Source organism: Lepidochelys kempii, chromosome 6, assembly GCF_965140285.1.
Source record: "Lepidochelys kempii isolate rLepKem1 chromosome 6, rLepKem1.hap1, whole genome shotgun sequence".
Taxonomy (NCBI): Eukaryota; Metazoa; Chordata; order Testudines; family Cheloniidae; genus Lepidochelys; species Lepidochelys kempii.
Genome location: NC_136385.1, coordinates 74,459,250 through 74,486,720, shown reverse-complemented (window position 1 = coordinate 74,486,720; position 27,471 = coordinate 74,459,250). Strand labels below are relative to the sequence as shown.

The window sequence follows — 27,471 nt, the reverse complement described above, 5'->3', positions numbered from 1 at the left end:
GATTTGTTCTTGCCAAATCTCTGTTGGCTATTCTGTAAAAATGTCTTATCCTCCAGGTGCTTAGAAGTTGATCATTTAATAATTTGTCCCAATATCTTTCAAGGTATCAAATTAGGCTGACTGCTCTATAAATCCCCAGGTCCCCTTTGGTCTTCTATTTAAAAGACAGGTACTATGTTTTTCCCTCTCCAGTCCTCTGGGACCCCACCCATCCTCCATGAATTCCCAAAGATAATAGCTAGTGTTCTGAGATTGTTTCAGCTATTTCCTTAAGTATCCTATGGTGAATTTAATCAGGGTCTTCCAACTTCAATACATTAACTTAATTAACCTGTTATCCCTATTTTGGTTTGCATTCCTTCCCCCTTGTTGTTTATATTGTATTGAGTATCTGGTCACCATTAACCTTTTTAGTAAAGATTGAGGCAAAATAGATATTAAACATCTCAGCCTTCCTGATGTCATCAATTAACAATTTTCCTTCTTCACTAAGTAGAGGACCTACTCTTTCCTTCATCTTTTTCTTTCTCCTAATGTATTTAAAGGCAACAAGGAAGAGGTTATTTAATGTCCCTTGCTAGGTGTAACTCATTTTGTGCCTTGGTCTCTCTGATTTTGTCTCTACACGCATGTGCTATTCTTTTGTACTCCTCCCTAGCAATTCTTCCGTGATTTCACTTTTTGGAAAATTAAAGATCTCCTGATGGAGCCATGTTGGCCTCTCTCTCTTCTTCCTATCTTTCCTTTACATCAGAATAGTTGGCAGCTGTGCATTTAATATGGTCTCCTTGAGAAACTGCCAGCTCTCCAGAACTCTTTTATCCCTTAGATTTTCTTTCCATGGGACTTTACTTAACAGTTCTCCAAGTTCATTTAAGTCTGCTTTTTTCAAGTCCTTTGTCCTAATTCTGCAGCTCTCACTCCTGTCTTTGTTTAGAATCATGAAATCTATAAATTCATGATCACGTTACTCAAACTGCCTTCCTGCTTCAGATTTGCAACCAATTCCTCCCAGCTGGCTAGAATCAACTCTAAAATGGCTGTCCCCTGGTTACTTCCTCCACTTTCTGAAATTCATCCCACATCATTTGAGGTGTCCTGCACTATTATTTCATTTTACTGTGGGGGAAGCACCATATATTTAGGCTGCAATCCCATTGCTATTCCAGAGTTCCCCAGGACACCCCCTTAGGCCCTTTTTATCCCAAGCTAAACCTTTGTTGCAGTTACTTATGTAGAACTCTCAATTTTCCCATAGCGAGGCCTTTTCTTACCCTCTACTCACTGCTTCATTGGCAATTAGAACAGAGCAGGAAACAGTTTCCCTATCCTAAGAGAATTTTGAGAGGTCTAGAATTTCCCCCATCCCAAATCAAGACAAAGTCAAAGTCTCCAATGTTTGCAAAACAAAAACAAACCCCCACCCCTCCAAAAAAAAAAAAAAGATCAAAATATGTTGAAGGATTTTGATAACATTAAAAAAAATTTAATTTCAAGCTTTTTTCTATATATTATATTTCTAAAAATATTTTATATTATATTTATATCAGTTTTGAACCAAAAATTAACCTTTTCATTTTGAAAGTGTTAAAGTAGAATGTTTTGACAATTTGGTAACTTTTGAAAAAAAAATCCCCCAAATGGGAAATTTGTTGAAAATGATCCAGAACAGTTTCAGTTTTGACATATCAGGATTTTTGATGAAAAATGTTTAGTAAAAAAATTTAAAAAAAAATCACTAGACACGTGAGCAACTGTGATGCAGAAAGGGATGGATAAATCTTGGACAATGAATGTCCTGTGCCTACAGCCTATACTGGAGGGTCTTAGACCACAGACTCCCTAATGGATGGATAATCCAAAATGTTTCAAGAAAGGCTTCAGATGATGAATTTGTATAAGAAAAAACATATGTGAAACATGACAAGTTTCACTTTCAAGTGGAAAGTTTTCAGGAGGAAGAATTTATTTTGCTGTTTTTAATTTTACTGCAATGGGCTCATTTCCAGAGACCTGCCCACAACCAGTATGGATCTAGTCCTAAACGTTTCATACACAGGGCCAATGCTCAGGCCAATCACAGTTTTCTTCCTCACAATTAGATCAAGACAATTTGTTAACATACATGGGGAATTTCCAAATAGGGTAGCAATAAATTTCTATTGCTAGGTCCCATTGTTTTCTGAACATGGTCAGCACACCTAAATCAACGGTGAGATTTCCAATGTGTTTGAAGGGGGTTTGTTGTTGGTTGTAATGTACTTATTTACCCACGATAGCTCAGCTCTGATTCAGCATCTGGTTCTCATTGAGGTGCTGCTTTTTTTAACCCAATCTTCCAGCTGACTTGATTGGAGCACAAAGAGGTCAAGAAACTTGTCTGAGGACATGTAGCAAGTCAGTGGCTCCACTTGGAATAAAGCCCAGAACTGTCCTGGGCTACTAGGTCTTTACTCCTAAAGAGACAATTTTACCTTCTGTGACATGATCTTACAGTTGTCCACAGTAGCCAATGTTGGATTTAAGGGATGAGGGAGGGATAGAATAAAACTGGACCCCACAAAATTGCAGCCTGTTCAGTAAGTGCCTTTTCAGTGGGAAATTGCTAAAGTGTTCCACTGAGTTATCACAGCAAGTAAAACTCAGGTTTAAGTGACTTAGGTGCTCACACACGAGCAGCACAGCATATATGCGTGCACGCAACCTACCAATCACAGCAACATCCCAGATTTCCCATTCATGTCCAGTCTACCTCCAGTAAACCAGAAGAGAGTTCTCCAGTGTCTCTCCTGCACACAGAAAGTTGCGTTTTAGCTCCACCTCCTGGTTTCTTGGTACATGGTGGGGGCATTGGGGGGTGGGGGGTAAGAGGGGAGATTACCAGAAGGTATGGAGCCTTAAACAAATGGAGGGCACTATGGGGCATGCAAGAGTGAGGAGAGAACTAAAGGTCCCTTGTGCATAGTTTGAAAAGGGCCCTGCAGAACCATGGACTGACCATAGCAATTCTAAGTAGCAGAGCCTGCATGTGGAAATATTTTCTATAGTAGCCCACATTTGAAAAGCACTTTGAAGAGTAAAACCATGAAGTGCTACATAATATCACATCATTGTAGTAACTCCATACTGGGGATGAAGACGCAATTATTTTATTTGAATATATCACTGCATCAAATGAAGGCATAAAAAGCCTGAATATGCCAAACAGCTAAAAGGACAAATAACTCCAGTACTGGAAGTTTTTCCTACATACTCGTGCAGCAACTGGCACCTATTTTGCCAGCTCAGGATCCACCAAACACTCATATCTGTTGGAAGAACATCCCACTGGCTCTGTTCTTTGTTCCAGGTGTTCAGGAGGTGTGGTTGTGACTATGCTATGATATTCTAAATGTTTCCTATTATAACCCTGGAATCGTGGGCTGTGACCAAGACTCTGAGTTGTTGAAACAGGGCGCCCAGTTTTGGGGTTAGTTTCACAGCAAAATAGAAGCTTTACAGATAAATGGCAGCTCAGGTTTCCTATTCTCAGAGATTGCCCCTTCCACTGCCCCAAAGGACAAACCACAGCCCATCATGAGCCAGCTCGTGTGTCTCTAGGCACTAACTGCCCTTTAAGCAGCAGGCACAGAAGAGCACAGGACTTTATTTATGGATTGTGCCAACAGCCAAAGGAAGTCCTCCACGCAGGGTCAGTAGGGAAGAGAATGCATTGGCACAGATAGGACATTAAAACTCTATGTGGTCGAAGGCACAGCTCCACATTAACACAAGGGCTCAGTACTACCCCTCTCCCAAGGAAAAGAATCCCTGAGCAGTTCTAAATGTCAATACCTATCCCAGTGTCAAGTCCTGCAGAACCACTGGCTGAGATTTCTCACACCTGGTTTTGGTTTTGTTTTTTAAATGGTTGAACAGCTCCCCCTCCTTTTCAACTGTCTGTCCTTCCAGTTCAAACAAAGACACAGGAGCTCCTCCTTGGCTGGCTGCAGGAGCTGGTGGTGCAGGCGGATGCTTTTGTTTACTAACTCTCCCACAAGCTTGGCTGACACGCGATTCGATTCAATTCTAGTCTCCTGGCTCAGTCATTCCCCACGTATGTCCTGCACTGCAGTCAGTCGCATGGCTCTCGCAGTGCCATAGCAGCACACGCTTCTTGCCTGGGGGAGAGGGGAGGGAACAGGCCAAGATTTTCTATTGGGTTTGTTTTTGTTTTTTTGAGGGGGGCATTCTTGGGTGCATTTCCCTGACAAAGACATCGGATAGCTACACTCCCCAGATGGAAAGGGTCAAGTTACAACCAGTTCCACTGCTTCCCTGACAGCAAAGATCGTTACCCTTCCCTTTGCTGTAAGAAGCAAGCACACAGTGAGACAGGGACAGCTAGTAAGAGAGTGCTATTTAGAAGGGGGGGAAATAAACAAACAATGCACAAAAATAACTTGTGATATGGTATTTCTGATGTCAGAATGACATCCTACAGTCCAGACAGCCAACTTTCACATTTCTTCAGTTGATCTTTCTAGAACATTCCCTTAATAATTCTGCTGTTGGGTCATGAGAAGAAAACTTTGGGACCATTCATCTCCAAAAGTTAAGTGAACCCAAACTTTGCCCAACCGAGGGCCATCCCAGCAACTCTCCAGGAGCTAAATTCCTCACCTAACTTGAGTAAGACCAAAGCAGCGCCCACCTTTAAATGACTCCACTGGGGTGAGGGAAGCATTCGCCCTCTGAAGACCACAGGAAGGCATCAGCAGCTACCAGTTCCAGCATGTAGCACTCCTTGATCTTAGTGGAAGTCTGCTCAAATCATGATGAGGTATTGCACGTTAGAGCCTGTGCACTCTGTTAGCTACCTTCATGTCAAAGAGGAGGGCAGCGCTGGGCTGCACTTTGGACATGCCCATTCTAAACCCTGGATGATCAGGGACTTCTAGTTCCCTCTTACTCAGAGATTAGAAGGCAGGGCGGAATGGTGTCATACAGATTCCTTTTGTGGCATGGAAATTAGCCAAAATATGACAGACATCGATTAGGATTGGCTCACGGTGCAGACTCTAGTCACAACAAGTGGCACAAGTGTGTATTCAGCATGGACAATGACTAAACAGAGATGGGAGGTGAAGGGTCAGATGAGCCAGAGGCTCCTGGATGCCATACCTGGATAACCAAATCCCCTTCTCCCCCCAAAAAGAGCGCCTACCCTCTGTATGTGGAGCCTGTGGAACTGGTCTGCAATGCACTGTAACTTCCTTGCAATCTGAACCTCAGCACGTGCTTCCCGTTGACCTTCCCGAGGCTCCTCTTGGAGATGTGGATTCAATGCAAAGCCAACTGGGGGGACATGTAAACGGTACCCAGCATTCCCTGCAAGACATTAGAGATGAGAAGGCTCAATGGCTTGGTCTCCCAGCTTAAAGCCTGGTTCCCCTTCTCACCATTACACATCATGAAGGAAAACCTGTGTAACTGCAAACTTCTGACTCAGGCTAAAGTCCAGTTTCTGCAGCCTAAACAATGACTAATCATACTAAGTATTCAGTAAAACATTCACTCAGAGTTTTAAGTAGATTTACATTGATCCAGCAGAGTGTATTATGTTCCTCCCATAACCGAGTGACCTGAAAGAAAAAAACCACACTGAGATAGGGAAAGCTCTCACACATGGATCAGGCTTGTTTATAGTTCAGTCAATGTTGGGATTTTATCTGGAATGACAGTCTTACACTTATGCAGTACCTATGTCCCTCCTAAACATCAATAATCTCCTGGCATAATCCTTGCTGCAGCTTCCAAATCAGGCATCACTCATAACCGCCCAGCATTTAGGACCAAGTTTCACCTTGGGATACACTTTATAACAGGTGCCACATGTGAGGATACAAGGGCAGAATTTGACTCAAAGTTGTTGGTGGGGGGAGAGAATGGCTTTTTTTTTTTTAAACCTGAAATGTAAGTCAGGAATGATTCATGTCGCCAATTCAGCTTTAATAGAAATTCAAGCCAATTACCTCTTTACCACTGAAAAACTGTCTGTTCATGTTATTTATCTGACAACTTTTTTCTCAGCCAAGAGCCCAACAAAAGACTCTCAACATCTGAACCTCTGTGTTTACTGTCTCTGCACTGACAACACTCATGCAGTCCCATCCACATGACAAGATTCACCTGGGCAGCCTGGAGAAAGGGAAGATTTAACTCTTTGCAGGCAAATTGGCAGAATGTGCACTGAGGCGAGGGAAGCACTTGATCGCCCTCTGAAGCCTGCAGGAGGGTCTCAGCCTTAAGTGCTGCTGTAGGTGTCTAGCAATAACTTCAACTGCTTTATAATGGAATTGGGGGGGGGGGAAGGAGCTGGTGTTTAACGAATGGCAGAAGCAGTGAGAAAAGGGACAGCTCCTGCAGTGAGTAGGCAAGGGTGAGAAGCAGAGAGAGCTGTCTTTCTTTCAGGTGCAGCAGAATAAGTAACCCTCTCTTGTCCAGTGGGAGAAAGAGGGGAAGCGCTAGAGGGGCAGTTTTCCCTTCTGCAAAGCTAGTGATGCTGGAGTGCTCTTACCATAGAAGAGTCTCTGGGGCTCTTCAGTGACTCCACATGGCAACATGACATCCTGAGTGGAAGAGGATGGACTGAGTGTTTGGGTTGCCTTGTCCTGCTGCTCAGCATGCCTGATACCTGGACCACAGCAGTGTGTGAGTGGGAACAGTTGAAACCTCCCCAGCAGGCAGCTGTAGGATTGGTTCTGTGTGAAAATGCCAGGAGGGGTCATCTCACCAGGCTGACCTGTGAGTCCAAAGTCAGAGTGAAACACGTCATCGTCCAGCCCGTCCAAGCTGGAATAGTCCTCTTCTAGGTAGCTGGGGGGATCCATTGCTCCTGCAACAAATGAACACTTGAAAAAATGGCTAAGATACAACCAGAGTGCAGTCCAGAATAACCCCCTCACCCCCAATTCCATCCAGGAACACACAGTTCTCCCTACTTCCCCAAGCTTTTTCCTCCTAAAACAATGCATACATGACCTGAAAAGATCAGAAATAAGCTGATAATTAAGGCCTTGTGGTCAAGTTCTGGAGCCCTTGAAGAGACAGCTCTGCAAGCCAAAAAGGCTCCACATATGGTTGGAAGTCTTAAAGACTGCTCCCTCCCCAATAAAAGAATAGTCATGGCGAGACAGAGGGACATTGTTTTAAAAAGCAAATCCAACCTGCATAGCCAACCCCCTCCACACACACATACATTTTGGGAATCTTTACATTTGTCTTCTGATTTCAGAACCTTTAGGTTACACCAAATAGTAAGAGACTTGCCATTAAACCATAAGTCTTGTCAATACTGCTTTCTGTCAAACACTCCATAACCCCTGGTTACTTCATTCCCTGCCCCACAACCTAACCAAGCAAATGCCCAAAACTCATGCAGCCCCACCACCCCCATGTACCCTTCACTACTACAGAATCTATCCAAAACACCCTTCCTTTAGTTCACCCTAGAATTACAGAAGTCAGTGAGTGTTTGGTCATGTCAGTATCGCAAGCAGTGCTTTTATACACGTCAAAGTATATTCCTGAGCCCCATTATGTCCTAACACCAGGCAAAAGAGGGTAGGAAAATGAAAACCACTCTTTTAGAGCTTCTGCTAACACAGGATAAGTAAAAGCAGCCTGGCCAATGAATCCAGCAATCCTTTCCTGTTATCTATGCATCTAACCCTATTTGAAGACAGTCTCCTAAGAGATCCATCCCCAGGATTTCCACCCAGTTTTTAACAAGTGAAGTTCAACTCTTCACATCTCCTTTGCTCTGGTTTTGACCAAAACTTAACAGAATGGCAGACTAGTAAAAGGAATCCTACGCTTAAAGGAAATAAAAAGAATCTATCCAGTACTTCCCTCACCGTTCTCCACATGTACCTCCTCCCATGTAAATATGAACTCAGGACACCACTGTCCTAAAGAAGATACAGAGATGGGAAGGAATAAGGTTTTCCACTCTCAAAAAGAGGTTACAACTGCAAATAGCATTAAAATGTATAACTCGAATTATAGCTACATTTGGTACAAAAAGCTAAATGTGACAAACCCCAAAGCCAGGAAGTTTACTAGGTACACAAAACATTTAACAAAAGGGGCTTCAGAACAGTCAGAAATCTTAGTCCACATCCTATTCTGGTGGGCCAAGATGAGCTCATGCTTTGTTCTGAGGCCCAAAGAAGAAGACATTTGACAAGTCCAGAGCATCACCTACCCTAAAGCCACTTAATTTCTTCATGACCCCAAAATAAAGTTTGCTAGCTCCTTCAAAAACAAGAACAGCAAAAATAGAGTTTCTCAAAGGGAGATGCACCAAACAAATCAGAGTTTGCAAGGGTTGTTTAGGACTGTGGGAGCACAAATGCATGGAGTATCATACCTTCTATCTGCCTACTGCTTTCTCCTGAGGAGACAAGAAAACCTGCTATCTGAGAAAGCCTGAGTACACTGACAGTGGAATTCTTATACATTACAGTATCAGAGGCTACTCTCAAGATAAGCAGACAGTAAAAACAGAGGGAGGGTTCAACATACACATGCCTCTGCCTGCTTCCCAAAACAAAGTTGGCTGGTCTAAGTTTAGGACTACCATATTTCTTTCCTTCATTTCCTTCCCTTTGTGGGCTTACGTACTGCAAAGTTATACCCGTACAGAGGACTTAAATACAATGTTTGAGGCCAGCAAGGTTTAAAACAGAAACTTTAAAGCCCAGAAGAGATTCAATAGTGGAAACACATTATCTGGGCTATTGGACACTAGCATAATTTCTAGCATCACGAGTGTACTCAGCATTGTATGTACGAGCCATGGTCTTATACAGGCACTTCAGACTAGAGGTAACGGTTTCCAAAAAGCAATATGCTTTGGAATAATGCTAGCACTAACTTGTTTCTTTATGATTATTAACATTTATGCAAATCACCATTTTTTAAAAGTCTCTGCCTTTGCCAAGTGCCCGAATAATTGCTTTGTGATCAATTCACTGAATTAGCTCACTGCCAAAGAGGCACAAGTATTTTTCAACAGCTACTTGCATGAATCTAACTATAAGGAAGTGATCACATCAGGTTGAGGAAACTCAACAGAAGAGGAGTTTTATTTATTTTAAGTAAATCAGATACCAAGATGACTAGGACTGAGGATACTGCAAATATTTTTCTGGTGAAAGAGGTACAGTTTATAGTCAGAGAGTAACTGGCGAGAAGGTTCCCCCTCACCAGTTTGGGGTTCATGAGCTCACAGAACAGAGAGAAACAGATGTCACCCAGGCTCAGTTGGGGACAATATAAATATCTCCCTGATGCCAACAGGGGAAGCCATTTCCTGGATGGGGGAAGAAGGTCACTCAGCGCAGTGAACTGGAAGAACTAAACGGTACCAACAGAGTGCGGATTTCTCCATGCTGAGGTGATGAGGGTTGGGGTCTCCAGGACCCAGACCGGGGAGAACGGAAGGCACCCGCTCCAGGCGGGTAACTGCAAACCCCATGGGTTTAAGTGCAGGTCCCGACCCTTCTCAGTCCCTACCTGACTCCTGGCCCTTATGGCACAAACTGCTGCAACCGGGATGGCTCGATTTCGGCCCCAAGCCCAGCCAAGAGGCACCAGAGAGAGAAGCTGCCACAGGCTCGCTCTCTCCCCACCACCCTCGGGCTCCTGATCCACGGCCCCCTTCCAGCCAGCCCCGCCTGGACCAGAGGCGGGCTGCTAGGTCAGAGCCCGCCGGGACTGAGCCCCCATGCAGCAGCTCCGGAGCCGCTGCCATGAGCGTGCGGGGTCTCTGCCCCCCCGGATAGGGCAGGAGCCGGGGAGCACGGGGTGAAAAGGGACCTCCTGACCGACCCGCCCGGGAGCACCTTCCGCGGTAGAGCTGAGGCGCGCTCCGCTCCATGCCCGCAGCGGGAAGGCGGCCGGCAGCAGCCCCCGGCCCGGCGGGCACTCACCTGTGGCAGGGGAGGCAGGGCAGGGCAGGGCAGGGCACCGCCGGAGGGGCGCGGGCGCCGAGCCCGGGCAGAGCGAGGAGTCCCCAAGCTGCAGCCTCAGGCGCCGCCGCGCCGCATTGTTTCCAAAATACACTTGCTTCCTGGCATCCCCCAAACAGCTGATAGGAGCCCCGCCCCCCAGTGACGTACACGCCAACCAGCCAATACGGAAAGAGCGCCCCCCGCCCCCCCGCGCTGCCTCCGCAGCAGGGACAGACGCTGATGTGCAGCCTTCCATGTAAACCAGAGTAAGGGAGGCAGGGCAAATCCCCAGCCCCTCATGAAGCGCACAATGCACAGCAGGGCTGGTGAAGGGAGGCTCCGTCTGCTGTAATGCTACAGCTAGCCCGAGGGGTTGCAGGGCCAGGAAGGTCTTTGACACAGTCCTCTATGACGGGCTCATAAGCAAAGCAGGGAAACGTGGTCTAGCTGAAACTACTATAAGGTGGGGTGCGCAAGTGGTTGAAAGACCATCCTCATCGAACTGGGAGGGTGTATCTAGCGGGGCCCTGCAGGGGTCAGTCCTAGGTCAGGTACTATTCATTATTTTTCATTAATGACTTGGCTAATGGAGCAGAGAGTATGCTTGTAAGATTAGGGAATGACATCAAACTGACAGGGGTTGCTACAACAATGGTAATACCTTGCAGTCATCCACGGATGTTGACGTACCATGGAAAGAGGCATAAATAGTAAGGCTGTGGATTAATCACAGTTAACTCACTCGATTAACTAAAAAAAGTAAATCATGATTTAAAAAATTAATCGCGGTTTTAATTACACTGTTAAACAATAGAATACCCATTGAAATTTATGAAATATTTTGGATGTTTTTCTGCATTTTCATATATGTTGTAATTTAAATCAGTGTCTATTATTTTTTATTACAAATATTTGGACAGTAAAAATGATAAACAAAAGAAATAGTATTTTTAAGTTCACCTCATACAAGTACTGTAGTGCAATCTCCTTGTTGTGAAAGTGAAACTTACAAATGTAGATTTTGTAAATGTAGATTTTTACAAGTCCACTCAGTCCTACTTCTTGTTCACCAGTCGCTAAGACAAACAAGTATGTTTACATTTACAGGAGATAACGCTGCCCTCTTCTTATTTACAGTGTCACCAGAAAATGAGAACAGGCATTTGCATGGGACTTTTGTAGCCAGCACTGCAAGGTATTTACGTGCCAGGTATGCTAAACATTCACATGCCCCTTCATGCTTCTGCCACCATTCCAGAGGACATGCTTCCATGCTTGTTAAAAAATAATGCATTAGTTACATTTGTGACTGAACTCCTTGGGAGAGAATTGTATGTTCCCTGCTCTGTTTTACCTGCATTCTGCCATATATTTCATGTTATAGCAGTCTCAGATGAGGACCCAGCACATGTTGTTCATTTTAAGAACACTTTCACTGCAGATTTCACAAAATGCAAAGAAAGTATGAATGTGAGATTTCTAAAGATAGCTACAGCACTTGACCCAAGGTTTAAGAATCTGAAGTGCCTTCCAAAATCTGAGAGGGATGAGGTGTGGAACATGCTTTCAGAAGCCTTAAAAGGGCAACACTCCGACGTGGAAACTACAGAACCCGAACCACCATAAAAGAAAATTAACCTTCTGCTGACTCAGATAATGAAAATGAACATGCATTGGTCTGCACTGCTTCGGATTGTTATCGACCAGAACCCATCATCACCATGGATGTATGTCCCCTGGAATGGTGGTTGAAGCACAAAGGGACATATGATTCTTTAGCACATCTGGCATGTAAAGATCTTGCAACTTGGGCTACAACAGTGTCATGCAAATGCCTGTTCTCACTTTCAGATGACATTTACAAAAAGCAAGCAGCATTATCTTCTGCAAATGTAAACAAACTTATTTGTCTGAGTGACTGGCTGAACAAGAAGTAGGACTGAGTTGACTTGCAGGCTCTAAACTTTTACATTTTTGTTTTTGTTTTTGAATGCAGGTTTGTTTTTTGGTTTTTTTTTACATAATTCTACATTTCTAAGTTCAACTTTTTGATAAAGAGATTACACTATGGTACTTGTATTAGATTAATTGAAAAATACTATTTTTTGGGGGGGGTTATAGTGCAAATACTTGTAATCAAAAATAAATATAAAGTGAGCACTGTACACTTTGTATTTGGTGTTGTAATTGAAATCAATATATTTGAAAATGTAGAAAACACCCAAAAATATTTAAATAAATAGTATTCTATTATTGTTTAACAGTGTGATTAATAGTGCGATTAAGCGCGATTAATTTTTTTAATCACTTGACAGCACTAATAAATAGTATTCCCATTCTTACAGATGGGGAAACTGAGGCACCAAAAAGTCAAGGCCAATATTTTTAAAAGTCGATAGTGGCTTGAGATATAGGGTGACCATATTTCCCAAAGGGAAAACAGGACACCACATGGGGCTGACCCAAATTCTTCCCCCCGCCTTCGTGGGGCTGGCCCAAGCCACTCACCCCAGCCCTGCCTACCCACCTCCCCCCCACCACGCAATGCTGTTACAGGTTGTTCCAGCTCTGCCTCCCCCACTCCCCACACCAGGCTGGCATTGCTGATCAGCCCCTGCACGTTCCTTCGCTCCACACCTCACTTTTTTGACAAATGTGGGCATTTGTCCCCTTTGCTCTTGCCAGGACAAATGCCCTCTTTTGCCAAAAAAATCCGAACAGCTGGGACAGGGCTTAAAAAAGGGACTGTCCCAGCCAAAACAGGATGAATGGTCACCCTACTTGAGGTATCTCAGCTTTTGGGTATCCAACTTGACATACCTTAAGCCTGATTTTCAGAAATGTTGAGCATTCACAACCCCATTTGAACTTAGTGGGAACTGTGACGTGTTTAGCCCCTTTGAAAATCAGGCCCAAGTTATGAAGGAATGGATTGCCACTGATATCTCCCCAATTCCACATTACACCTGGAGTGCTTTTGTCCTTTTACATACTTTTGGCAGCAAGGGCTTCTTGTGGAAAATTCTAAACCTCCAGTCAAGAACAATGTTCAGGTCTTTGGAGGAGGTGATTAAAGGCCTTCTGATATGTGGTGCTTTTCCTTTGGGACCTTTGACCTCCTTTGTACCAGGACACAACACTGTCTGCAGTAGGTGTGAATCAATCCATCCTTTTAGCAGAGTTTTCTATCCAAGGATAGCAATTAGGGACCCAGTCTCTGGTACTCCATTTCTGCACTCAGCTCAGCATAGCAAACTTCAGGGCAAAAGTGGCTTCGGACTACCATTGCATTCCCTTTATTCTGGGCCCATCTGGGGACCTGCCTTGCTCCCAGTGTAGATAAGGGCCCCCTTGAATAATAGCTCATGTGCAGGCAATGCTTTGGCACAGCTGTTTCCTCTTGGCCCACCTCCAACCTACCCTGTATGCTGACCTGTGTGGCCTTCTGTGCTGAGGGTATTTTCTAGGGGCCAGAGGCGGGCAGTAGAGAAATCGGCCCTCAGGGCTTGCTGCAGAGAACTTGCTGCCTCCACCCATATCATGAATACGGGGCTCTCCAGATACACTGCATGGTACAAAATGTAACTACTGGGCTCTCAGGTCAGTGTGTAGAGGGCTCCACTTCCTTTCTCTCTCATCATGCTTATCCTAGCCAGTCTACCCACTCAGAAAGGGGAACTCCCCCGAAGTCAATAAACTTTCATGAGATGTAAGCAGATAATACATGCCAGGCCTCATCTTGCTGTTTACAGCATAAAACTGATGTGAGATCAGAATCAGACCTGCTACATTTTGCAGTTATATGGAAGAGCCTGTATGCCATCTGTACGTTAGGGGTGGCGGGAGGGGAGGGGGGAGATGAGGCTGAAGCCCTGTTCTTCGCCTATTGGAGAAGTCTGGGAATTCCTTAAGACGCTTTCATCATTCAGCGAGTTATTCTGGGGTTTTGTTTTTTCCCCCTGTTTATTTTTAATGGAAATTTCTTACAACCAAACTACCAGAGTTACACACACACGCAAGAAATAGTCAGTATTCCTGTGATTTAAGAATACTGAAAAAAAAAATCCTCCAACTCTCCCCGCCCCAACCCCCCCCCCCCCCCCAAAAAAAAAACAAACAAAACCAGTGACATGAAATTAAACCAAAGCCAGATCTTGGTTGAACGTCGGGAAGAAAATTCTTAAGAATGAGATCTCTTAGAGTGTTGAATAATCTCCCAAAGGAAGTGGTGGAAGCCCTGAGCCTACTACCTGAGTCATTTAAAGCTATTATTATTATTTTATTATTTGTATCGCACTTAGAGACCTCAACCAAGAACAGGGCCCCATTGTTCCAGGTGCTGTATAGACAAGTAGTAACAGACAGCTCCTGCCCTGAAAAGCTTTCAGTCGAAATAGAGAAGACAGACAAAGGATGGCAGGTGAAGTAGCACAGCAGGTCAGCTGCAGAGTTGGGAAGAGAATGCAGATCTCCTGACTATTAGTTCTGTGCCCTATCAACTAGACCATGTTGCCTCCCAACTAGACTGGACTGCTCAAGAATATTCTCCAGAGCAGGGTTTCTCAACTCCTGGGTCAGGACCCAAAAGTGGGTCACCAGAATGTTTCAAAGGGTCATGTGGCAGTTCCTGTGGCTCCTGTCCCGTGGGACTGGCTGATCTTGCCTTCCTGCTCCAGGCATTGCAACCTGTGGGGTCCCAGCACCACTCAGGTCATGATGATGAAAGTCCACGTAGGCCAAATTTGAGTGAATAGCACTGCAATCCCATGAGCCAGGTCACAATTCCACTCACTCAAATTTGGTCTAGCGAGGGTGGTGGGGTCAAACCTGAGTGGCGCTGCAACCCTCGAGGTTGCAATGCCTGGAACGGAGAGCCAAGCCCAGCCATCCCCGCAGTACAGGAGCTGCTACTGTGGGGTGAGTGGCTTGCAGGACCCAATCCCACCCCCCTCTGGGGGGTGGGCTCCAATCAAAACCACCCCAGGGCCTCAACCCCCAGACTATTTACTGGGTCATGATAGGCCATAAACATTTACAAATGGGTCCTGAACCCCAAAAGGTTGAGAACCACTGCTATGGTTGGTTAAATAGGAGAATGGAGTCACTAGAAGTAGTAAAAAGAAAAGGAGGACTTGTGGCACCTTAGAGACTAACCAATTTATTAGAGCATAAGCTTTCGTGAGCTACAGCTCAGCTCACGAAAGCTTATGCTCTAATAAATTGGTTAGTCTCTAAGGTGCCACAAGTCCTCCTTTTCTTTTTGCGAATACAGACTAACACGGCTGTTACTCTGAAACCTAGAAGTAGTAAGTCTTTCACATCTCTAACGCATGTAAAGCAATAAATACACTGTGTAATTTTAGGGGAACAGGGTGCAAAGAGACACTACAGAGAAACAGTTTTTTCCAAAAATCATGTTTTCATTTTTACATTCATTCAATCTTACTGTTCAAACCCCACTGTGCTTAGGACCCTGCACTGCCCGCCACTTCCATGGCAGTGGTTCTGACTCTGACAGTAGAGTCCTTATAACAGATGAGCTGGGAATTTGTTGGCTGGGTTTGAAAGTGATGTGAGAGTCCAACAGCAGCTAGTTATTTTCAGACAAAACCATTGTTTGTTTGTTTTAAATGACTTATGAGACTCCCATAGGCTTTTGAAGTCTGAGTGCTCCAACAGTAGGGTAAGAGAAACACTGAAATACACTGTTGTGATACTTGTGCATAATATGCTAAACTAAATAATCAGGAGGAAAAAGGGGGGTTAATTTCCGAGGAAAAGCTCTCAGAAGGTACCTTTGGGCAACCCCCCTCCATCCATTGTTTCCCATAACAATATCAAAACCAGGTAGGAAAAGACTTTGGGATTTGGGAGACAGTCAGCAGTTTACTATTGTTTTACTTGCTTGTAGGATTGCTTTCCTGGAGTGTGCTCCTGCTTCCATAGAAGTCAATAGTAAAACTCCTATTGATTTCAAAAGTGCAGGATCAGACCCCTAGATACAAAATGACCGTGTCATGCTGTCTTTAAAACCTAGGTAACAAGATCACTTGGAAGGGAGATTTTAAAACCCAGCTGGCTGCTGAGTAATGTTAATTGCTGTCAAGACTGCCACAGAGTTATTGAGGTTTGTAACCTAAACTCAGGAGACGGGTTAGATTGGGAACCGATTACCAGAAAGGTGAGGCAAGTTACTGTGAGATCTTAATATAACATTCCCCTTGACTGGGCCTTGATATCCTCTTTAGTTTAACGCTCCAGACTCTCAGTGATTTTTGAGAGGCTATTTACAAGTGACATGGCTAGATCTATGTGCTAATAATGTGCACTCTCTCCAAGAAACACTGATACATTTCTTTATGGCTCCAGTTCCAAAGTCCATTCCATAGTCTTTTATTTGCCTGATGAAGGGTTGATCCTGCTCCTCATTACAGCGGGATTAAGGCACCTCTGCTTGGGTTGTGTATCCTTATCAAGTGAGAAAGAGAAAGGACTGATTCCTTTTATTTTCAATAAAGGACTGAATCCTAATTTAATTAAGCCTACTTCCCCACCTTAGAAAATCAGACAACCTGGAAGAAACTGCTACAAAACAGCAACATAAAGCTTTCTATTTATTAGAGATGTACAAATTTTGCGACACCAACTGTCAGACATCAGCAACTTGCCAGACACCTGAGGGATGCATCTAATTTGCATGTGCAGTGATATAAATAAAAAATGAATGCACCACAATTCCCATAGCTTGTATCTTCCATGATAAAAAATGCTTGTTGATTGTTCTTATTAGCAGTAAAAAACAGTATCAATCTACTTTACCCTCATCTTGTGGGTGAAGGTGGTTAGGGGGCCACATTTTAGATCCCCCAAGGCTGCACTTTTGGAACCCCAGCAGTGCAAAAATGTATGGTAACTGAAATTCATGTCTATAATCCAGCTAGATGGTTATAAAGCTCAGGAAGGATATTTGTGCCTTTCAGTGATTTAAAAAAAAGATATGGCAGCGTATCTGAGAGAATGGACTCAGAGGGATTCCTTGAGGAAATTAGACATTGTTAAGAAATGGCTCCGAGTAAATAGACCGAAACCAAGACAGAGACAGAGAGTCTGAAATGGAAATTTGTGAACTGAGGGCAAGTTATACCAGTGACCTTGCTGCATTCTGCTAATAGAGCTGCCACAATAGCACTGAGACAAACTCCTTACCTGGGAACTGGACCCCCTGGGGTAGACATTCTGTCAGTAATTTCTGCTCATTAACGTACATGATGGTATTTTTATACACGGAGGTTTATCTGAAATCATGTATGATGGCGTCCCTGAGACATTTGTAGGAAAAAATGTCCCAAAATTCCATTCTGATCAGTGGAGAACAATCATTCAGTGGTAGACTGATGTGACGCTTAGAAAAGTGGTGGGAGAACAGCTTTTTTATATATCTACTGCCCATATCTATTCCATGATGTATCTTCAGAGCCATTTCTGCTTATTTTACTACAATAAACATGTTGATACTACTGTCAGCACAAAATAATTGCAGAATAAGTTGTATTCTTAGGCCCCAGTCCTGCAAGCTGCTCTGCATGGGTGGATCCTTACTTCAGTGGGGCTCCATGCAGGCACACAGGTCCTCTCACTCAGGTGAGCTTGCAGGAGCAGGACCTGAAGCTGTCAATGCCATTTGGATTGGGCCAAACTTATTGGTGCTTTATTATCTGTTAAGTAATAAGTAATGTTATTATTATATTATATTAATCAGTGTGACTAAGTTTCATGTTTTTATTGCATGTCTTGTGATTTGGTGTTTATTCTTCAAGCCCCACCTACTGGAATCAAGAGATTGCATGTGCATCTCAGCTTCCATTGACATAAAGAACTGTTTAGCCCTCACGGCTGTGGTGAGAAGCTTGAAAACATGAACTGAGTGTAGCTTAAAGCACTCAGAAATCAGAAGGCAAATACCGCCCCATTATTTTTTAAAATATCTCTTGATTTTTAAAGAAATGTCATGATTTTAGTGGGTCTGGACCATGATTTTTGATTGCTTGGGGTTGGCAAATACTGTTATGCTCTGCCTTATCACAATCAAATTGCCATCTGAGTTCTGTCATTTCAGAATCTTTGTTACTTGTGTTGTGGGAAGCAGAAAAAAACCAAGCTTGATTTTCAGGCTTTGACCCTGATCATGCAATCCTCACACAAGCTAAACTTCCATCCCAGGTAAGGGAGTTTGGTCTGTATTAGACTGCAGGGTTCATTGGGTTCAGCATGGTTTGCTGATAGATAGAAAAAAGTGTTGCTCACTTTGAACTGAGCAAGTTTGATAATGAAGTCATTTACAGAGAATAAACATTCACTGAGATGGTGTTTCTGTTGGGCCTTTTTCTGAACGTAGCCACATTTTAAAAGACATAGGTCTCAGGGGCTTCTCTCTCTTTAAATGTTTCTGACAGCAAAGTAAAAACACTCTTTTCTTCCTAGGGTGGCCAGGCATCTGGTTTTTGACCAGAACCCTGTCAGTTCTGGTCAGCACCGCTAAAAGTCCAGTTGGCGGTGCAGCGGGCTAAGGCAGGCTCCCTGCCTGCTCTGGCTCTGCATGGCTTCTGGAAGTAGCCTGCAAGTCCGGCTCCTGAGCGCACAGGCGACCACAGGGGTCCGTGCGCTGCCTGAGCCCTGAGCGCCAGCTCTGCAGCTCCCATTGGTTGGGAATTGTGGTCAGTGTGAGTTGCAGGGGCAGCGCCTGCTGGCATGGGCAGCGTCTGTGGCCGTGGGCAGTGCGCAGAGCCCCCTGGCCCTTCCACCCACGAGCCGGAGGGGGGACATGCCACCGCTTCCAGGAGCCGCGTGGAGCCAGGGCAGGCAGGGAGCCTGCCTTAGCCTCGCTGCACTGCTGACTGGGAGCCGCCTGAGGTAAGCACCATCTGGCTGGAGCCCACACCCTGAACCGCCTCCCACATCCCAATCCCCTGCCCCAGGTTGGAACCTCCTCCCGCACTCTAACTCCCTCCCAGAGCCCACCCCAACCCCCTGTCCCAGGTCAGAACCCTAACTCCCCCCTCCAGAGCCCTTACTCCACCCCCCAGCCCTGAGCCCCCTCCCACACCCAAACTCCCTTCCAGAGCCCACACCCCTCATCCCCTCCCACACCCCAACCCCCTACACCAGCCCTGAGCCCCCTCCCACACCCAAACTCCCTTCCAGAGCCCACACCCCTCATCCCCTCCCACACCCCAACCCCCTACACCAGCCCTGAGCCCCCTCCTGCACTCTGAACCCCTCAGTCCCAGCCCAGAGCCCCCTCCTGTACCCCAAACCTCTCATCCCTGGCCCCACCCCGGAGTCTGCACCCCCAGCTGGAGCCCTTCCCTCCCTCCCCACTCCAACCCCCTGCCCCAGCCTGGAGCGCCCCTCCTGCACTCTGAACCCCTCATTTCTGGCCCCACTCCAGAACCCACACCCCCAGCCCCCTGCCCAGCCTGGTGAAAGTGAGTGAGGGTGGGCGAGAGCCAGCAAGGGAGTGAGGGGGGGATAGAGTGAATGGGGGTGGGGCCTCAGAGAAGGGGCAGGGCCTTGGGGAAGGGGTGGGGCAAGGGTGTTCAGTTTTGTGTGATTAGGAAGTTGGCATCCCTAATTTTTCTAAGGCCATGGAAATCCCCTTGAAAGGCCATTCATTCTGTCCCAAGGAAGGCAGAAAGCCCTGTGATAAATGAGACCTGAGCAGTGGCCCTCAGTTTGTATTGTCAGCTGGGCAAACATAAGCTTGTATGTCCATTCAGCATTTCTCTTCTTCTTCTGCAACAGTGCAAGCTCACAGCCTAAAAAGTCTAAAAGCAACTTGTTGAAGAAAGTTATACAACTCTGATTGTGGTGTGTGTGTGTGTGTGTCAGGGTGGTACATGTCATTCATTGCCCCCTGCGGTCAGATTGATTTCCCTCCTCTGCCTATTCTTTCTCTCCTCTCTATTCTCACAGACTTCTGCTGTAGAATTCCATTTTCTCTAGGGAACTGGCCCAATTCTGTAGAGACTTTCTATAGAGAAGAATTTCTATAGCATGCTACTGATTTCTATAGAAAGTAAAGATTTCTCATCATTTACTTCACCTATGGAAAAAATCTGGAATCAGAAAACGATTCATTTACATTTAACTTACTATTATATAAACTGCAGTTTATTCTTCCCCCTCCCCTTTCTCATCTATCTCCTTCTGTTTCCCATCTCCTGTCTTTACCTTCTGCTTCTCTAAACCTGTCTCATCCCTTTTTACTATCCCACTTCTCCTTCTTACTAGATGTTGTCTCTTTTCTCATCTGACAGCCTATTCTGTCCCCACCTTTCTCATTGTCTGGACCCAATCCTGCAAGCTAAATTCATTTTATGCCCTAATCCTGCAAACACTTACATAAGGGTTTCACTTTGCTACCATGATTTCAAAGAAACTACTTCTGAATTAAAGATAATCATGTGCATAAATGTTTGCAGGATTGGATCCTCCCTCTCTAGGTGCCTGATTAGATGCTTATTAAAGTCAATGGAAAGACTCCTGCTGCTGTCTGTGAGTGTTGGATCAGGCCCTAACTGTGGTACTGTACAACAAATAATAAAAAATTAAAAATGGGAATTGTAGGTGCTTAGCACTTGCCAGAGGCACTCTGCACCTCTCAAGATCAGGCTCTTTACATCTGAATATAGAAAAATACATTGTTGTTAGGTGTCATATTTGGACAATGCTTAACATATGGGGCCTGACGCTGTACCCCGGACTTTGATTTCCATGGAAGTTTTGCCTGCATAAGCTCTGTAAAATTGGGGGCCCAAAAATTCTTCCTAACTGAAAAGCTTGTTGGAGAGAAAAATCTGGTTTAAGAACAGTGACAGGCTTAAAGGGAACAATTGGAATATTTTAAATAGATTTTTTAAATTTCCCCAGTCTACTTTATTTCCCTCCAGGTCAATTAACAATAATAACAGTTAATATTTTGCATATCTATAGCACTTGCCTATAAACACGTATGTGGCTGCTTAACTTTATGCATTTTGATTAGTCGCAGTACTACTCACAGTATATAAAATATGTAAGTGTTTGAAAGATCAGGGTCTAATGGATTAAACTTCACCTCAGCCCCCCGTTAGGGTAAGGAAATGTTATCCCCATTTTACAAATCAGGAGAATGGTAGTATTTTGCTTTTTTTGGTAACCATTTGCTTTCAGATTGACTACGATAACATTCTTACCAGAAAATATATTTTGGGTATTAATGACAGCATTGCTGTAGATTCCTTCTTGTAAATTTAAAATTAAATCATAGAGGCTCGATCCTGGGAAGTGCTGAGTACCCTAATTTCCTACTGAAGTTTGTGAGCACTCTGGGTATTCAGCACCATGCACAATTAGGTCCTAAGACAATAAAATCAAAGCCAAAGTGAGACAGCAAAGTAAAAATAGAACCATTATTGCCCAGTCCTGCTAATATTCTGAAGGAATCATCTATCTCTGATACCTGCCAGATGATTAACATTTCTGGTCTATTTCTTTAAAGTGAAGATGAAAAGAAATATGTCATAGTTTGATTTTGTTGCAATGATCCTGTGTTTTCCTGACAATTTCACAAAGGAGGGCATCCAGCCTGTTGCATAGTCTATGGGCCCAATCCTGCAAACCAGTCACAGGAGAATTTGCTTAAGGCTTTGTAGGACCTATATTTGTCCATGTAAAATTATCTTCTCTTTTTCATCACCTATGGGCATCCCTTAGAACCTTTTTTTAAAAGTGTCTATTGCTTTTAGCTAATTGCAGTATTTACTCTATGTAGTGTAGAAGATTTTATTATAATAGAGGTTTTAAAGGTTGATTATTAAGACACTATATCTATTTCTGAAGTGGCATAGGGAGAGATTCTCATTTTGTTCCTTTGAATTTTTGTGTACAATAACGATTTTATCCACCTTTTTCAATGTAAATTGAGTATAATTTTCTCTCAGACAGATAATTAATAGGATTAGCAAAAAACTAGGGGCTTAATCCTGCTCCCACTGAAGTCTCCCCTTAAACTTCTATGTGAGAAGGATCAGACCCTTCATTTTTAGAGGAAACTGTTTTCCTACAAAAATCCCCAATCCTGGAAAATAAACTTGAAAAACAAAATTAAAAAAAAACACAGATCAAAAATGAAATCTCAGAATTCTCCTGCCTGAATGTTTGCAGCTAATATTCACCAACTCCTTATGAAACCTTTCCCCCCTCATGAAAACTTCGAGCCTCACACAGACCAAGAGGAATAAGCAGCAGATTTGCTAGAAATTTCAAAAAGTTTTTCTTTGAATTATAATACTGAAGCTTCTTATCAGCAGCCCCTGTGCTATACTGTATATATAAAAGGAAACTGGATATTTCTTACATGAAATATGCTAAATATCATAGCTTACCCATTCCCCTCTGTACTCAGGTGCTGCACTTCTGATGCTGAGATCCCAATGGCAGCAATGCTTTCATCAGAAAAAGGTCCTTCGCTTTGGCTCCTTTCTTCCTCTTCCCTTTATACTACCTGATGTTTCTAGGAAGTGGGTTGAAAGGCTGAGACAGATTTTCATTTTTAATAACTGAGCTTCAGGTTCCCAGGGAAAAAATGTCCTCCATTGGAGACAAGAAGGTCCTGTGTCACCCAAATTCTTTATTTATTAAAGAGACAAGGAGATCCTCTTACAAAACCCAAGTAAAGACTCCTCCTTAAATCTGGCAAGAGGTTCACTGGGCCTGCTTCTTTCTTTCAATCTCTTTTCATTTCCTCATCTCTGTCATGGAAATCTTAAAACATGTCCAGTGATGGAAGTGAAGTTTCCCCATGCAGGAAGCATTGTCTGTTGGTTAAAACACAGGGCCCTGGGGTCAGGAGATGTAGGTTCTGTTCTGCGCTTTGCCACTGTTTCGCTGTGTGATCTTGAAAAGTCACTTAATTGCTTTGTGCCTCAGTTTTGCCATCTGTAACATGGGGCTGATAATAATACTCCAAACCTTTGCGTGGTACGGTATAGAACACTGCTGATATAAAAGCACATTGAGATCCTCTGATGATAGGTCTTATGAAAGTACAAAATATTATTGTTGTCATCGAGATTTACCAAACGTGGTGACTGAGGAATGGGAGGTGATCTTCATTTGAACTCCTTCCCTTCTTACTGCTCACTGGTGTGGATGTACAGATGCAGATATATGCTAGTAATTTGAGAGGACTGTAGAATCGAGTGGAAAATTCACAATGAAATGTGAAACCCTCCAAAGTGGTTTTCATGTTTTGATCTGAATTTTAAAAATGATCCATTTTTGTGACAAGAACAATGAAATGTTGAGGGGTTCTTGCTTAAAAGTAGGGCCATCTTGGAATGGAGAATGAGCCTACCACCATTCAAAAAGGGAGTTTCATTTAGAAGAAAACATGACATTTTCAAAATATACATTTCTAGGCAAAAAATATTTTGCAAATGAAAACCTTGCTGCATTTGCAAAGAGCCACATCAAAGAAATGTAGCAAAACCCAAAAGGTCATATTTTCAAATATGCGTGTGCAAATTGCCCAGCACATAGGTCCAAAAATGTGGGGTTATATGAGTTTTCAGGTGTGCAGTTTGGACACGTACAAACACGCACATCCATGTTTGAAAATCTGGCCCCGAACTTCTGGGGCACGAACGGGCCTAGAACAAAACAAGAACATTTTTGACTCTTTTCTACAGTTCAGAGGAAGGCTGAAAGCTGCATAGGCACTTGTGGACAGCATTCACTAAAGCCTTGGCAGGGGGCTTTAAACAGACTGTGGAGTTACAGCTGATTCCAAAGGAAATAGGACAGGAAAGAAGTGATGCCAAGGAAGAAGTCAAATCAGACGGTGTTTTGAATCCCACTGCTAGGTGGTAATGTTGGGGGCAGAGATAATTGTAAATGACAATAAAATGTAGAAACTTCTCCTTCTGCTTTATTACTCACAAATTGTTTATTCCGCTTGCCTGCCTTTTGTGAAGCAATCTGGCTTCCCTGCTTGCTCCTGCACTTGTTGACACCTGACCTCATCCATCATGAAGCAGAACTACTCCTGGGGACTAACATTAGGGGCTATTTCTGGCCAGATACATTTTCACATTCTTTGTTCTTTCTCCCTTTCTCATAGAGTTTTCTCTCAGTTTTTCTCTCCTGTGTCTTTTCCTCTGTTTTCTCCTACTGTCTCTCTTCTCTTCTGTAATTTTTTGTCCTTTCAACCCCCTTTTTTCCTGGTCATCTCCCTTTTCTCCCTCCATCTGCTCAATTTTTTACATAACCTTTCCCTTACTCCCAATAATTTTTCCAGAGATGAGGTTGGGAGATGCTCACTTCCAATGATAATCATCTGGGTTAATGATAATACTTAGTGCTTTCCATCTTCAAAGCACTTTACAAACATTAGTGAAACCTCACAGTGTCCATGTGAGGTAGTGACGCAAATATCTTATCTCCATTTTACAGATGTGGCGACTGAGGCAGAGAGGTTAAATCTTCAGTAGTGGCCACGTATTCTGGGCCTCCATATTTGGATGTTTTAATTGGGCACCCAAAATAGTTAACCACTTTTGAAAATTAGGCTGTATCTATCTGAATTTTTTTAAGGTTCCTATCACCTTAATATCTAAGCACCATAAGTGATTTAACTGACTTGACCACTTAATGGCTCTGTGGTAGAACCAGGATTAGAAAGTAAACAGTGTTTGGTGATTCTCCTTCCTCTAGCCTCTATCTAGGATTTGTCTGTCCCTAGATTGTGAGCTTCCAGAAGCAAGCACTCAAATGTCTAGAAAGCACCTAGCAAAGTCTGAGTGCTACCAAAACCAAATAAATAATAACACTAATGTAGGGATTTCTGGCTCGCAGCCCTGTGCTCAGTTCAATAGATAATGCTGCCTCTAATATCAAACCTTTAAAAAAATATTCCAATAGTCTACTGGTCCAAGCTTCTGTAGCAACACTATTGTAAGCTGGAATGTTTGGATCTTTACTGTAGAATAATATATTTCTTTTTAAAGAGAAATTACAATTGAGCGATAAGATGGCTTCTGTCTGAAACCCCATTAAGATGCCGGGTACCTGTAGAATCCTACTTTCCTTTGTGTTGCATAGTGCTCTAGGAAAGCTAAATGACAAAAATCCAAAAGCACTTGCAGTTTGATTCACATGAACTTGGGGAGCAGTTACTAAGGAAAGGGGTGTATTTTAAGACTGGAGGAAGGTTAAGCTCTCTCTTTGTACTGAGTCAGTACTGTAGCTGTGCCCCCTAGTTTTGGAAAGTTTGTTGTCCTCCAAACACATGTATAAATCCTTTTAAAATAGTTATAAACCACCTGCTCTTCTTGGAGGGCCCAATCCTGCAAACACTGAAGTAAATGGAGTTCTGCATGCAAAGACCTTACAGCATCTAAGTCCATAGTGCTTAGTACTTTATCTTAATGTACAATAACTTGGGGATGATTCTGAACAGTCAGATATGAAGTCACTGGTGTAGGTGAGGGGAGAATCAGGCCTAGTGTGTCCAACGGCTAGAGCAAGGGAGTGGGAATCAGGAGACCTGGGTTCTTTTCTGAGCTTTGTTACTGAACCTCTATGTGATCTTAGACAAGTCACATCACCTCTTCAAGCCTTGGTTCCTCCATCTGTAAAATGGGGATAATTTTACCTACCAACCTTTGTGAAGCTCTTTGAAATCTAAAGATGAAAGGTGATATATAAGTACAAAACCTTATTGTTATGATTATGTCACTGGAAAGGTAATTTTTCCTAGATTTGGAATAAAGGGCCTGATAATCTTCTCACTTACCGGAGTTTTATAGCAGGGTAACTGTACTGACTTCCGTGAATCCTGATTTACACTAGTCTGAAAGGAGAATCAGGCTCATGGTCACAGATTTTACCAATGAATGCAGTGCCACAATAACACATGCATTCTCACTCCATCCCTTTCACAGATTAATACCTCCATTAATTCTATGTAGTCTTTGTGCAAATATTCTACCTAAATTCCATTAGAGTCACAGCCTTTCTAAGCTTAAATAGTCTTACAACATTTATCCTCTAGTCCCCTCAACTTGTTTGCTCTATTTTGAAGTTCTCTTTTAGTTTTCACTGTGTTGACTAAAGCTGGGAGAATCTTGCAAAAAATAAATAAATCTACAAATATTCACTAATATTTTTAAACAAATTCAGTTTGGCTGTGTTTGTGGCCCATTTGTGTCTACTTTCTTTACTTAATTCTTGTCTGATAATAGTTGTATGATTCAGTTTTTCTAACACAAAAACTCTCAGAAGATGAAGCTCATGCATTTGAATACTCATGGAGGGTGGATTATAATTTCCTCTTCTCTGAGAATTTATACCAGAAACCTGACTACAGTAGATGACTTACACTCATGCAGTCAAGAATAGAAACCATACCATGTATCTTTGGGAACCAATCACAACTAAGCAACGTAACTCAAGTACCATGCTAAGGAGTAGAGGAAAATTGTGGAAAATGCTACCGAATAATTTCAAATAACAAGTCCATTTGAGGCCATTGCAGGGACATCCCCTGAATAGAAAAAATGACATAATGCATCACATTATAGGTTATGAATTGTTTACTCAGTTTTAGAGTTGGTATGTTCCAGAGGGAGCTTCATTCTCCCCTGAAGAGCAGGAGCCTTAGAGTGAGCTGGGAGATCCTTGGAGGATCCTTGAGGGAGGTGAAGAAACTGGCATTCTAGTTAATGGGTTCAGGACTTGAGAGGCTTATCACTAGTAGAAGTCTTCTAAATATGGGGGATTATGATCTCATGATGGATAAATAGGATTTGCAATAACAAGCTTTGATAATATACTGTAGACAGACACACTGAACTAAATTCACCCCAAGTGTAACTCCCTGCCTTACACCAAGGATGAATTTGGCCCATTGTGTGACCTCATCCAAAGTTACCGCTGCCTCCTCTATTAACATTGTATTTGCTCCATGCCTGTATTATACATAACTCTTTATTTTTAGGTGGGTTTATATAGCACTGTGCCTTCCAGAATATATAAGCTAGGATTTTGTGTATTCACGTGTGTACACACGTGTGTACGTGCAGCATGGCACAATCTATGCTCTCTGCATGTCTATATATGGTAAGTAAATATAAGCATCTAGGCAGAAGGGGCGGGGGAGCCCTTGGCCCTGATCCATTACACCCAGCCTTTCTAGAACGCTATTAAAATTTGATGTTGTTTTCCTCCTGTGTCTCCTGAGTTCTTTGTTCCACTCAGGCCAGTGCTGACCAGCACGACTCCCAGACTAGACAGATGAGGGGAGGGGGAAAGAGAGGGAGAGAGAGAGAGAAAGAGATGGTCTGTAGTTTGGGTTTCGCCGGTCTTGCAGTTTCTAATGAGCTGTCAATCAAATGAGCTGTTTCTCTAGAGCTTGTCTGTGACTGGTGAGAAG

The 27,471-nt window shown here is 43.4% G+C and overlaps 1 protein-coding gene across 2 annotated transcripts in view; it reads right to left on the bottom strand.

Annotated features, from left to right (window-relative positions):
- The window catches only part of BMF (Bcl2 modifying factor), a 33,574-nt gene extending 23,451 nt beyond the window's left edge, over positions 1–10,123 (bottom strand). Inside the window, exons 1-3 of one of the 2 annotated variants that reach the window (XM_073348808.1) lie at positions 9,978–10,123; positions 6,560–6,877; positions 5,207–5,370 (exon numbers count right to left, since the gene is read on the bottom strand). In XM_073348808.1, the coding sequence (XP_073204909.1) occupies positions 5,207–5,370; positions 6,560–6,872 (477 nt within the window). In that variant the 5' untranslated portion in view covers positions 6,873–6,877; positions 9,978–10,123. The remainder of the gene's footprint in view (positions 1–5,206; positions 5,371–6,559; positions 6,878–9,977) is intronic. The other variant, XM_073348807.1, reaches the window with a different exon arrangement.
- Positions 10,124–27,471: the final 17,348 nt, after the last annotated feature.